The sequence below is a fragment of the Clinocottus analis genome, unplaced genomic scaffold, assembly GCF_023055335.1.
Source record: "Clinocottus analis isolate CAN_PGR_092001 unplaced genomic scaffold, fCliAna1.0.p SCAF_18, whole genome shotgun sequence".
NCBI lineage: Eukaryota > Metazoa > Chordata > Actinopteri > Perciformes > Cottidae > Clinocottus > Clinocottus analis.
In genome coordinates this window covers 4,653,011-4,667,525 of record NW_027175909.1, presented here as the reverse complement: position 1 = coordinate 4,667,525, position 14,515 = coordinate 4,653,011, and the positions used below count along the sequence as shown (strand labels likewise).

The 14,515-nt window shown below is 48.0% G+C and overlaps 1 protein-coding gene across 1 annotated transcript in view; it reads right to left on the bottom strand.

Moving 5' to 3' along the window:
* Positions 1-13,368, bottom strand: part of adarb2 (adenosine deaminase RNA specific B2 (inactive)) — a 155,749-nt gene extending 142,381 nt beyond the window's left edge. Inside the window, exon 1 of the mRNA XM_068582138.1 lies at positions 12,884-13,368. Within this exon, the coding sequence (XP_068438239.1) occupies positions 12,884-12,986 (103 nt within the window). The 5' untranslated portion in view covers positions 12,987-13,368. The remainder of the gene's footprint in view (positions 1-12,883) is intronic.
* Between the last annotated feature and the right edge of the window lie 1,147 nt (positions 13,369-14,515).

Here is a 14,515-nt window from a genome sequence, read left to right as displayed (position 1 = left end):
CAAGACATTTAAATTTTAAAAAACACTTGATTTAGTCTCATAAAGTAATAAGACCTTGAACGCTACAAAACATTAGGTGGAGCACAACTGAAAAGAAATGATCAAACGGCGACAGGATGTGTGAACTTCACAAAGGAAGAAAAAAATGAAACACCTCAAACACGGCCGCATTTAAAAAATAAAGCAATCTAATGAATGCATGCAGGAGATGGAGTCCTCAGGTAATAGGCTACGAGTGGGAGCATGTGTGTGTGTACGTGTATACGGGTGTGCGTATGTGTGTGCAGCAGAGGGCCTATGTACGTATGTTTCTGCGTATGTGTGTGTGCGTGTAGCAGAAGTCCCAAAAAGACAGGCATCCTTGCCTGAAGACAAATAACCCTTTGACCTTTACATGAACCGGCAGCTCCTGGTGGGTGATAACTCATGACCCGGTGGACCGGTCGGGCATCCGTCTCTCACCCCGGTAAGGATGAATGTGATGAAGAGCGCTACTCGCTTGCTGCTATTTAGATAGCCCCGGAGTCACAGCGATGACAAACTACCCACACAGAGAGCCTTGTTTACACGCTCGGCCCATTCAACAACAGGTCGGGCCGGACAAACTCGAGCTGCGCCACAGGGAGCAGAGAACAAACTCAGGGTCAACTAATAACACATATCCGTCTGGATACAGTATCTTCAGTGCACGCCATGTTCCTGCAGCGGCCGGTTTACATTTCTGTACGGCGAGGGAGCTCGGCGCAAACCGCACATTTGGCAACTATTTTGTAAAGATGTTCAGTTCAAGTCGACCGACTAAGTTCCCCCGATGAAACCACAGAGATACGAAAGAGAAACGACACGAGCTAATGTCATCGTTCCACAGAAGGATCTACGCTCGGCGGACATTTCAACGGCTTTATGGAAAGGAGGCGACTCCACGGGGAAAATTAGGAATTCATTGAGAATTTGACTGATTACATAAATTCAAATCTGCACTTTTCCATCCATACAGGTTGGTTGCAATCTCACTTGTGAAGCAGATCCTTTGACAGGTGAGGAAGCACCCGTCTGATTGCTTTCACAGTGACTATTTTGCCGTCAAATTAAAGAATATAACTTCCTCTCGTGAATATGGAACTGACAGCAGACGTCTCAACTTCACAATGTACCTGATCTGCTTTATTGTTTGAGCTCATCGTGTCTCTTCTTCTGGCGCCGTCGCTCCTCTCTTCTTTCTCCTCAGCGGTGAGGAGAAACTCAACAGGTGCCGGAAGGAAACGAGCGCCGGCAGCCCAGACAGGTCACCGCTTTGACCCGCGGCCACTTCTCTCTTGTTGTGTCTTTATTTAGGAGCGCAGACACAGTGTGTGTGTGTGTCTGTGTGTGTGTGTGTCTAATCCACAATGCTCCCCGAAAGTCTGCGCACGTACGAGGGCGAGCGCGTCTCTCCTTATCCAACCGATGGTCCATTCAAATTAAAATGAAGCTCCATCACGCTAACAGGGGGAGCGCAGAACAAAGCGCGGGCCCCTCTGCAGTCGGCAGGAACGGCGAGGAGGATTGTCGTCGCCATCGTCGGGGCTAAAATCGTTAAAACCGGAGCCGCCGCCAACTCAACGGGCCCCGCGGGCTTCCAGCAGCAGCGCGGGTCGGACTTCAGCTGCACAACGCAACCAGTGCCACAGATTAGCGGTTTGATTGTCATTGTTGTCCTAGATTTTTTGGAGATCACGTGCATTTTGGAAAGCACTAACCCTAATGTGACGTTAATGCTGCGTTAAACTCGGCGTTTCCAACGTACGGTACCGTCACAGTACAACTCAGTGTCATCCGTGTTTGAGCGTGATTAAACCGCATTGGAACGTCAATGTTTTCATGAACACGTGCACCTGGCTCTCCAGTCGTTTGTGAGCCCTTTCACACCTTCAAAGTAAAATGTATCTGTTAATGTCGCGAAACATATTTGCATTTGATTCAGGATTCAGGCCGGATAAAAGGCCACAATTAAATATTGAGAGTGTATATATATATATATATATATATATATATATATATATATATATATTAAAATAAATAAATACTCCACCATGTACCTTATTGTGTCAAATAGCGAAACCTGATCTTCGGTGCTCAGCAGATAGTGAACATTCCTCTGAGCAGCATCATCACCATTTCAAGACATTTGTGTCAAATTGTCATAATTTAGCTTCCATAATATCAAATAAATAGATCATGAGGTCAAACTAACAACCTGTTTTTTTAGAGGAACATAATTACAAAAAGTTGCATGCTGCTCAAACAGTTCAGCGCACATTATCTGTTCCTATGTCAACAATGTAATCGTATTTGTTTACATCCCTGGCAGGTCTGACATTTGAAGTTTGTGGTAAACTATTTCCCACCATTACTCAGAGAAATGGAAGACAGATGCGAGATGAACTGAGGCAAATCTGTTTGAGCAGCTGATAAGTCTGCTTCCCTTCAGATGTGCAGCAGGGCTTCGTTTTCCCTTCCTCCAGACACCCGACACTGAAATGTGGGATGTTTTTTTTTTTTTACCGGAGACATACCTCGCATGGGGACTTGCACAGTATACCTCGCGTCTAAATGTGGAATGGTGGTGATGGAGGTTCATCTGTGCCAGCGTGTCGGGGACTCTTTTCGACCCGGAGGCGTCCTCTGTCTTTGTCCTTTACGCGAGGCAACATTGGTAGCCTCGGGTCCTGCGCACCCTTCACCCTTCACCGACAGCTCCAGCCCCCAAAGCACCACAGTGGGATGTCAGTGAGGGGTGAGGGGGGGGGATGAAACTCTCCACCGTGCCAAAGCCAATCCAAGCAGACCAGTGCCAAAGCACCATGTGTGTACAAACAATCCAGCTGTATCCGACTCGATGTATACCCAGGCTTTATCTGGGCGAGGCCAAATAGGCTCTGAGCTATCAAAAGCACCGGGTGAGTGACTGGAGCGCTCGGTTTTTTTTCGCCGGATGCAAACACATCTATTACGCTCCACCACTTCAAGCTGTACAAATCAAAATCAGGATAGGCAAAAGGGGGTGGAGGGGGGGGGGGGTAAACACCACGCTGTGTGACTGTTAAGAAACTTGGAAAACAGTACTCCACCTATCGCGCGGATCGGCCCCAGAGGTATAGAAAACTCTCGAGTCGCCCGTCGCCGGCCGACTCCGCGGTGATACGCAGAACATCAGACGGAGTTAATGCAGGCAAGGATTTTTTTTTTTCTTTTTTTTTTTCATAAATACCTTTTAAAGGATTTGCCAGATAAGCCTGTCGGTCTCTCCTAGAAGGAGCCCCTAAAGGATGCTGGAATCGATGGATGAGAGAGGATTTACTGTAGGGTGAAGCGGGTGGGTGGGGGGGGGGTGTTATTTAACGCTCGCGTGTGAGCAGAATAATGAAGCAGCCAGGAAGCTCACATGCGAGCGCTCATCATTATCAATGCACTAATCTGCCATTAGGCAATTTCATCCGCCGCGCAGATCTAATATGCGCCGGGCGCATTTACCTTTCACCGCGAATCAAGCGGCGTCGGAGAAATGTTTGCGTGCTCCAGAAAAAAAAGCGAGGGAGATTTCTCTTGACCCCCCTCGGTGGAAATATCAAAGTGCACAGAAAGCTTTCTGTGGACAGGTATCGTAATGGAGTTCACGACACGGACCTCTACTGCGCACTGATAATGCAGCGCTAACCCCGTGATGCTTACCACTTATCATATAATGCTGTCATCATCACGGGGTCACTGCCAATTAGACGAGGGACTGTTTTCTAAACCCCTCCTCCCAACAGTGATTGGCCAATCACAGCTTAGCGACCGACTCCTCACATGTTGAGCAATGGATTTTACCACAAACCGGACCAATGTCCTAAAAGGAATTTATGTGTGTGTGTGTGTGTGTGTGTGTGTGTGTGTGTGTGTGTGTGTGTGTGTGTGTGTGTGTGTGTGTGTGTGTGGATTGTGACTGTCTTTCCAGCTGGATAAAACCAAAATAACACAAGTATATGGTGTTTATCTGCTCTAACCAGGCGGCAACCTCCGGCTCTGAACTGTGAATGCAATGCTGAAATCCCTGAAACGTGCAGTCCTTCTGGTGGCCAACAGGGGGCGACTCCTTTCGTTGCATATTTAAGTCTAATTGCATAGAAGTGGATGAAAAATGACTACTGCCTTCATGATTTATTCGCTCACTTCAGTAAACATTGTTAACGTGAGTTGATAGTCTCTCGTTCAAAGTATTCTTCAATACGTGATGGATTTTTTGCAAATAATGGACCATTTAAAACAACGATGAATAAAATTAAGCTTTAGGGCTGCCTCGTGATAGACAGGTTGCTACCACGGCGTTGCCCCGTCTGGGGGTTTACATATTGATGTCAGACAAGGTCAACCAGGGGGTTTTCAGTGCATGCAAGTTAATTGTAATTGCTACATGTATGCAGGTGCACTTACAGTGGCTCCACCCTCTTGTGTCACTTTGGGCGCCAAAAAACTAAACGCCAAACTTCAGCAGCGCAGTCGGCGGCTACATACACTTCTCACACAGTGTACGGCCCTCCAACATAAGCTGCTAGCATCAGCATGTTCGGCTAAAGCGCTTAGCACCTCCAGTAGCAACGGCACTCAAGAACACCGAGCCCAGTGCCGACAGAGCAGAGGGACCAGATTCATATTAATGACCTCAAAAAGACGTACTAAGGATGGACAGCGGTGATTACGGTGATGGAGTGTCCACCTCGGCCCAAGTTGCGTGGAGCCGCGTCAAGGTGAAGACGAGCTCCTCGCCGCAGCGCCTCTCCAGCGCTGCAATGAACTCGTTCCGAGGTCGTCGAGGTGTAGGACCCTCTCAGACCTCCGGAGAGAGCGCTCAGGAGAGGCCGCCTCGTGGAAGCGCTCCATCTTATTAATGGAAATAAATGCCGTTAGCGCCCCCACCTCCTCCCCCCCACTCCAGCAATAAGACGCGTCTATTCTTGGCTAAAGTCCCCTTCATTAACGTTATCTCAAATAGGCACCCAGTCCGATGGTGAGAGAAGGGACGGCGCGCGGTTAAGCTGCTTCATCCAATTTCATTATTCCAGATGAGGCGGGGTATCAGCGTTAACTTTGCTGTGTCAGCACAGCAGACGGGCCACTCGTGCCGTCATGTGCCTGAGGCGCGGCGGCGGCGGCGGGCGCGAAGGTTGAAGTCAACGCGGGCGGAGTCCGTCCGCCGTGCTAATCCAGGGCCGTTCGCGTCTTCGGCGCTTTAGGCTCACAAACGGCAGCTGAACACACTTCATAACCCGCGCGCTGCTTCTCGGGCCGGGTTTGTGAAATAGCAAAAGAAAAAAAAAAAAAAAAAAAGGTGAAGGAAAAAAGGTTCTGTATTTAATTTTTCTTTGATGCTCAAATTCTTACACATTCTTTAGCTATTTTGCGCTCATGAAATATGTCCCTTTTCACAGCAGCAGCTACCACCGTGCCGTGAATACGCACGAGTGAGCGAGCGAGCCGGAGGACAACAATAACAGAGTGTGTGTGTGTGTGTGTGTGCTGCAGAAATGAGAGACGGGAAGAAAATGAAAGTGGAGAGAGAGCAAACGAGAGGAAGAAAGAGAGAGAGAGAGAGAGGGAGGAGAGGGATGAAGAAAGTGTGAAACTGTGGACCGTCAAATGATCTGGCCTCTCTCCAGGCATGATGACTCAGGGATGATGGCACAGTTAGAGCTAATTAGGATCATAAACTGGAGAAATGTTTTTCCACCATGATGTGTGTGGAGGGGGCGGGAGGGAGGTGGAAGGAGGGGGGGGGGGGCGTCCATGCTGTTGGCAGAGCTTCAGATTAGATGTGAGCCTGTCCGGATAGCATGCTTAAACAGTACAATAATATATATAAATATATTATATATCAACAGCGACTTGATTTTGAGCCTGGTGGAGATAAAGCTTCTCTGGCTGTTGCCGTTCTGTTTGAAGCTGGCTGTCAGGATGCAACACCAGCACCAAGAGGAGATTTTCTTTCCCACCTGGAGGAGACGTTTAGGGGCGTGATTCTCCATGGGGAGAGGATGACATGTGCTCCTTTTTTTTTTCCTGTCTTCTTATAATACTTGTATATTTTGACGGTTTGATCTGAGCCCAAAAGGAAATTTAAACCGGGTCCTCGTTCTAGTCTCGGCGCGTCGCTGCAGGCGTCTGCTCCCAAAGCTTCATGGGGGGGTCGACCCTGAACCTTCTGGTTGGGACCGCAACGCACCGTCACACTCAGGGATGAACATATGAATCAGATTTACACGGATTAACAGTCCACTAGACATGAGCGTCGTGGAGGAGACAGCCGTGAAGACGCACAGACGACAGAATCCGTCATCGGGTCCATGTCGAGGAAACTGAACTGGACTTGACAATTCAGTCCTTTACCGATGCTAAAGATTTACTCTTACATCTTTTTGTTCAATATCTTCTTTTTTTTTGTGACAAACGGAAGAGCACCGCGTCGCTTTATTGACCCGCTGACGACGTCGATTCAGAGTTGAGCAGAATCAACTAGTTTGGTCGTGGGAAGAAAGACGTACTTCATTTTTGTAGAGCTCTTGATCTGTTGGGAGCGGCTGCTCGTGAACAAAGAAGGTCCAGCCGGATGACAACAATCACAAAACAGAAAGCTGTTGCTGCCAAAACAAAGACTTTATTTTTTTAATGTTAAAACAGTCTCTCTCTCTCTCTCTCTCTCTCTCTCTCTCTCTCTCTCTCTCTCTCTCTCTCTCTCTCTCTCTCTCTCTCTCTCTCTCTCTCGCTCTCTCTCGCTCTCTCAACACTTGACAGGACGCAGTAATGCTGCTGACTCGCCGCGTCTCCGTTCATGAGGACTGACATCTCACATTCACACACAGGCAAAACGCTCTAACCCTGTGCTAGTGTACACACACACACACACACACACACACACACACACACACACACACACACACACACACACACACACACACACACACACTAACGCCATCTGATACACTCCGGCGCTTGACTCCCTCGGCGCTCACAGGCGCGTTAGTTCAACTGTTCGGTGGTTCTCGGAGGGCTCTCCTTAAGAAGAGGATGTTTTGAAAGCTGCTGCGGGTGACGGAGCGGGTGACGGAGCGGGTGACGGAGCGGGTGACGGAGCGCACGGCGAACGCAATTAAATGTCTGTGTCCCGTCGCCGTGGCAACAGGTGCAACAAGTTATTTGTGATGTGAGTAATACCCTTATCTCTGCAACTGTGGGAGTCATCAAACAAAAGGCTAATTAACTTAAGTGTCACCTTCTGATTTTTTTTTTTAAATCTGCATCTGCGCTTTTTTTTCTTCTTCTTTTTTCCCTCCCTCCCCCCCTTCCTTCCTTTCATGCGCCTGTGATTCCCTTCCTGCGCGGCCCGACTGAGGCGGCTCGTGCGCGTGTGACGCGCAGACATTTTTTGGCACCAAAATTTGTTTTTCCGCGCCTGAACTTTAAGTACAATTCCTCACTGCCGAGCTCCAAAGAGCCAAGAGGGACTATTACGAGATAATTACTAATTATGTTAATGTGCTAAAGTTGTGCTATTCCTTTTTTTTTTTTTTTTATTCCTTGGTCATTTTATCAGCTGTCCTCAAGAGAGCACAGTCAGTAGTAATAACCTTTTTTTTTCCCCTTCTCCCTCAGCTAAACGTTCAGTCAGTTAGAGGACGCCGTGTCCTAAACCGCCAACTCCTCCACCGCTAGCCTTAATCAGGGAGCGCCTGGAAATGCACAAAGCTCATGCGCGCTCACGCGGAGGAGCGTTTCCTGTCGGCGCTGACCTTCATTAACCTCATAAATGCCAGCGGCGGGTTTCTTTTTTTTTTCCTCTCCTTCCTCTTTTTTTTTCCTTCTCCTTTTTTTTGTCGCAGCTCTAAATGCGGTTATCAGCACAAACACAAACAAGTGTGACAGAAGGGGGCCGCAACGAGACCTCGCATCTCTGTGAAACGCATCTCCGCCCGTCCCTCCCGCACGCCGCACGCAGGCCGGCTGACATTGGTGCCTTCCGCCCCCGCACGGGCGTGCCGTTAATGAATACAGTCTGCATGTTAATCCCAAGCATTGCGGAGAGGAGAGAGAGAGAGAGAGAGAGAGAGAGAGAGAGAGAGAGAGAGAGAGAGAGAGAGAGAGAGAGAGAGAGAGAATACTGTACTGTGACGGTGCATAAGCAGAGCTGCTGGCATCACTAACCAGGTTAGATTCTCAATGAAATGACAGCCACACACACACACACACACACACACACACACACACACACACACACACACACACACACACACACACACACACACACACACACACACACACACACACAACAGTGGTGACACCATTGTGGCTGCAACGCGGCTCCTTCCCGATAAGCTCTCCTCGCGGTGGCGTCCATCATCACTACTTTTTGTTTCTTTCAGGACTCACGTCCAGCTCCGCTCATCAGCGTCGTTATTCCGGCTGCGGCAGACGGCGCGTGGAAATTGCGGCGCGCGTGAAGGAGGACCCCGTCGACTAAATTTGAGTCGTCCCCCTCGTAACGCCGTTGTTGCTCAAACAACTTTGTGAAGAGCAATTTCCCTTTGCTTTAAAGCAGCTTCATCACGGTGACGCACTCAGCTGCTGGAGATGAGTCTCATGAGGCCCGGATGCCATTTTGAGCAATATTTGTCAGCCGTGAGAGTTTTTAATATTTTTTTTTTTTTAACAGAAGCCGACAAAAGAAATCTGCAAGAGACCGACTTCTCGATCAAAAACAATCTGTTGTTTCCTGAGTATTCTGGAGACCACAATGCATCTGGCTATCTAACAGACAGAGGGGGGTTGTACACAGCGTTAGTTTTAAAATACTGCTAACACAGACACTTTAAATGTCACGGTCCTCTAAAAGGCTGACAAAAAATAAGAATACACAAGCCCAAAAAAAAAAAGAAGCTTATTTCCTGATTACATTACGATACAGTGTCACCTGCAGCAACTGTTAATAATGGCATCTTGGACGCAGACGCGCACCTCGACGCTAAAACCAACAGGATTTTTTCCCCTCAAAATTCAGAAATCCTAACGTTTGGTTCGGGGCCTTCCTCGGCCTCGCCTCCTCGACCTTTGCCCTCACCTCGACACGACATCGTCAGCGCCATCGTCCCCGGCGAGGGAGACGGGGAGATACTGTGCAACCGCTGCGTCCTCTCGCCCTCAGAGCATCGAAGAGGGCTCAACGCCGATCCACTCGTCTGCCACGCTGATGCCCCCCCCCCCCCCCCCACACACACACACACACACACACACACACGTCCCCCAACCCGCCTCTCTAAAAGCGGGAGCCTCGGACGCCAGAAGGCGCCGACCCTCACTCTCTTCCCCGCTCATACCCTTCCGCCTCAACTTCGGTCCCAACCCCCCGTCGGCCCACACTCGACCCCTCTGCCGCCGCCTCGCCAGGGATGAGAGCGTAAACCCGTAATTGCTGCATAAATTACACTCTTGTGTATTTCACGTCCTCCCCCGGCGCTCTTGATGATCATTGATATACTGTACGGACGGGGTGATAAGTGTGGTTGTAAAAAATAATGTCGCTCCATAAATCTTTGCTCTGCTTATTTTTGCTCATGACAAATTAAATGTAAAAAATAAAAAATAAAAATGCACTGTGGCTAAAAGACAAGTGACAAGTCTCATGATTACCACAGTTTAAAAAAAGGTAGCAAAATAAAAAAAAGGTCATGCATCACACTGACTTCAGAGACAGCCGGACACTTGGCCAGACGTTCCTGTGCATCACCGGACGGTCACACGTCGACACACAAAGAGAAAGGATTCCAGTCGCATCGCCGACATCCTTCAGGGACGTAACCGTAAATCACGAGGCTGTGATTAATTAAGAGGCCGATGCGCCTCACGTGCACGAGTGTGTGTGTGTGTGGGGGGGGGGGGGGATTTTCTCGGAGCGGGTGAGGGGGGGTGACACGGGTCAGACCAACACGGGAGAGCGAGGTGCGTGTCCGTCCGAGGTGATGCCATTCGGCAAATGGAGAGTGAAGAGCAGCAGAGAGAGAGAGAGAGAGAGAGAGCGAGAGAGAGAGCTTTGGAAAATAAAAAATAAACCCACAGATGATGAATTTAGTAAAGTGTGTGATTTCTAGCAATTGTGAGCCTCGTAATCTTTGTTCTGGAGTGATTTGTTTTGCACTCTACAGCTGGACGATTGCAAAGAGGAGGGTTGGGGGAATAAAAAAATAAGAGAAAATGAATAGAAGTTTCAGGGAGGAATCTGCTTACAACCTTTTGAATACACACATAGGTTTTAGCGAGTCCATCGACAAATAATCTGCAGATTTTTCCAGGGATTAAGCCTAAAAAGCCATGCAATAATCCCTCTGTACCTTTTTTTTTAATTTATTTTTTGCCTTACAGTCTATAAAAATAATTGTGTGGCATCTCGAGATGATGATGATGATGATCAGTTGGCACTTTAGATGCAGGATGATCATGATTTAAATAATAATAATAATAATAAAATGCTCAGCTTTGCTTGATTTGTGGTCAAATCTGAAGTCGGGGAGCGAAAGGGAGAAATAAAAATCCTTCAATCATGAAACATTTGTCAAATCTGTATTTCTCCCACATACACACACACACACACACACGCCAACCACACACACACACACACAGGAAGAGGAGATCTGACTTAATGTTTCAGCACAGTGAGTCCATCTCCTGCAGCTTTCGGAGGAGTCAGCGGCCCCTCAGCACTTCCCAAAGACACAGTTCATTTACGGGCGGCCCCTGAACCGGCCCCCTAATGTCCCGTGTTATCAGAATGAATCAGCAGCGCTGATAAATTAGCCATTCGGGAAACACGCTGCGAAGGCCTGCCGGCTAATGCGCGCACTGTTCGCGTGATACTCATATGCAATGCCTAATGTTGTGGAACCAATTCTGCCGTTTCCATTATGTAAATACATTTGCCTGTGCGCCATATTTTATGTATTGTCTCCCTTGTCTCAATTACTTGGGCTATTAAAAATCAAGAGGCTATGGAAATGAGGTGCGGTTGTCTGTTTGCAGTTTGATGACAAGTGCAAAGTGTTTATGGGAGCTCGTCAGGCGTTCAGCGGCGGCCGGGTGGACGCGGTACAGTCAGGCATGGACGACGCATGCGGTTCTCATCTCTTATGGACACAAATGGATGAAGAATAAATGTCTCATTGCTTTCTGTATTTAGATCCGCTCTGCGTCCTTTTTCTTTCTTTTTAGAGAGAATAAAAAGAAAGGGATATTTCAGGGAGCGTTTGCGCCCTGTGCCGGAGCAAAGGAGCGGTTGGCGGGTTTTTGTTTTTTTTTGGGGAGGTGACTTGCTGTGAAGAAGCCAAAACGCCTCCGAAAAGCACCGAGAGAACCAAAGCACAGAGAAGGAGAACCTCTTTTTGAGGCGGTGAAGCCTCCGAGTACAGACCGCTTTAACTTCCTCCCGAATATTTTTTTATTTGCAATTTTTTTAAATCTCACTTTCTCATTGTGGGGCACAATATCATGAAGGTAAACTGATGAACACCACTGTGCAGTGGATTGGGAATATTGCAAAACAGACACACAAAAAACTCACAGCGTGTGAACAGACAAAGTGCTGTGAATTGTTCGTTTCGTTCCCCCGTCAGTGCAGCGTGAGCGGCATCAGGTTGCCGAGAGCAAAAGGGACACAGCACCGTCCTGCAGGTTTTGCAGGGGATCGGGCGTCCGTCTCGGAGAAAACGTTGCACTATGTCACGTTTTAGTCGCTTACGATCGGCACGCGGTGCGTCTCGTATGAGGGTTTTTTAGCTCACCGACTGGACACACACTCCTTCATTAGAGGAGGAACTCCTTCCTGCTGCAGTTTGGGAGATTCTAGCTATAAACAATCAAACCGGAAATTAAATATTATTCTGAAGTACACAACTAACAGGCTGTTTCTCTTTATGCTGAAAGGCCTCAAACGGTTTCTCGAGCTTTGTGACTTTTTAAGTGTTCTGTGTCGTCGCTTGAGGCTCAGCTCAGAGCTCTGGGGTTCAAGTCTCTAATGAGGCAAAACTAGTTTGATATGAGGCAACAGTAGAAAAGACAGCAGCTGAGAATCATCAGGAGGATCACTGCTGAGTTTTAGGATGCTCGTATTAAAAGGTACAGTGTGTGGCATTGACGTTCAAGTGTTTTCTCTATAAAATAATTCTAAAAAAAAACATGCCGTTTTATTACAGTGCATGTGGGGCATGGCTTATCCTTTATATAATATTTTAAATATTTGAAGTCACGGATAGGAAATGACTGAGCGGGGTTGAAAAATCGTGGAAGAAATAAAAAAAGGTGCCGTTTCCCGTGATGAAGTTGAACCCGCCTCGGGGACATGCGTCGCGTGCGGCAGCTTTTCAAATCAAAGAAAACAAGCCGCGCTCATCAAACTTGTGTTTAATAAGCTGATGGCTCGTTTCATTTTCGTCCTCGTGCTCATTGATGGAGGCTAAAAAAAAAATTTAAAAAAAAAGAGGAAAAAGCGATAATAAACACCAGCAGCAACTAAACTTTAAAAAAGGGTGAAAAATAAAACAGAAAAAGCAATGCGTCATTAACGGAAATCATTACTCCACGTTCCGTTGTTTCCAGTATTTTCAAGGGGCTGAAACGCGCGCGGAGGGCGGAAGGAGAGCGGGCTCCAGCGGGCTCGCGTGCGCTCCGATGCCCCGCCAAGGTGCGCACGACCTCTGCTCTCTCACACACTGAGATCCCAAAACAAAAGAAAACAAACAAACCACCACCACCCTCCCCTCATCCCCCCCACCAAAAAAAAATAAACATTGTTGTGCCGCCACAACAAAGCGCTGTGAAGTTGTACCTTTTCTCTTCGACCGCCTCCTCCGCCTCCTCTTCAGCTTGCATTTCACCTGTCCGCTCTGAGCCCCCGACGCGCGGCTGCTGTTCCCAAGTACGGACGCCATCAGCGCAGCCCTCTGGAGCAGCGCGCAGCGGCAACTTGGACTCGGCGGCTCGACTCCCCTTTGTACTTGTCTCGTCAGCCTCCGCTGCTCTCTGATAACGTCCCTCTGGGTTTGACGTAGGACTCTCGGACTCTATTTTCCGTCCCTCTTCTCTTCTTTTTTTTTTGTGTCTCTTCCCGTTCTTCCTCCCTGTTCGTCTCGCTGCTCCCGTGTCACCTCGGAAAACTCCAGCTCGCCTCCCGCGTGGCGCAGAGACGGTTCGCAGCGCGGCGCGGCAGCTCTCAGCAGCTCTGATACCGGCACCTCGTGCGACTCCGCGCCTCTGCACACATTTGGGCATCAGCCACTTTGGATTCAATCATGCAGGACGCCTATCTATTTGCTGCCGAGCTTTCTAATTAGGGTCCAATCGTGGCTGTCTGGGAGGTGTGACATCACCGGCGACTCCCACCAACTCGCACCCCTTATTCACCCGCTCCTTTTCTTCTTCTTCACATTTTCAGTCCTACTTTTTTTTTTCTCTCTTCTTTTTTTCTTCGCACTGCAGGGGAAGTCGGTTCTGTTCCGCCCTCCACAGGAGAGGGGTCAGAGGTCAACCTGGGAGGGGATCCTGGCTCAAGGGCACTTTAGCAGGTCGGATGTTTTGCAGTACGAGGGGCTTAAATGTGATTATTCCTGCGGGTTTACATATGTATCACGTGCCAGACTGCCGCAAACTCCAGCACAAACTTGAGACTGAGAGAAAAGGATGTGAAGGACGGATGTTTTTCATCCTTCATATCCAGAGTCCTTCTGCTCGATGAATCCTCCTTCTCCCCTTCCCCTCTTCTTGTTGGTCGGCTGAGATTTGGGATTTCTAATTTCATTGCAGGATTACGGATCTAAATAAAGTCTGTTCTAAAGTCACCCACAAAGAGCGATTACTCTGAGATGCATAACGCTCAATTAGCACAAAGTCACATCAAATGCGCCTTTGATTTACAGTTTGAGTCAACTTCTGTTCAATTTACAAGCTTTGGTCGTTCATTATAGCATATAAGTATGTGACTGAATGTCTTTTATTTTGAAAATCCTGTGTGTGTGTGTGTGTGTGTGTGTGTGTGTGTGTGTGTGTGTGTGTGTGTGAGGGGTATTGCAGGTGACCTTCAGCACAGGAGGAAAAAACTCTTCTGACATTGTGTTGCAGCGTAAAAAAAGTTTGAGGCTTGTGGCGTTTTTTTTTTGTTTTTTTTTGGCGTAAAAGTGAAAAAGAGTCAAAGGCTCTCAGAAAGCATTTGTGGCTTTCCAGGCTGGAGGTTGTTGTTTCATTTCCCCCTTCTGGACACCGTGGAGGTGTGTAACATCCGCCGGACTCGTCCTGGGTCTGAACAGGGAACCGAAGGACTTTTTTCTTTCACTAATCTGCCTCATGAAACGCAGGATTTGACTTGGTTTTCTGCAGTTACTTCAAAGTTTGTGTTCTCTTCGTGTGCAGTTATTGAATAAAATACACATAAAAACTCTATCCATTCTCCTTTACCCTCATAATC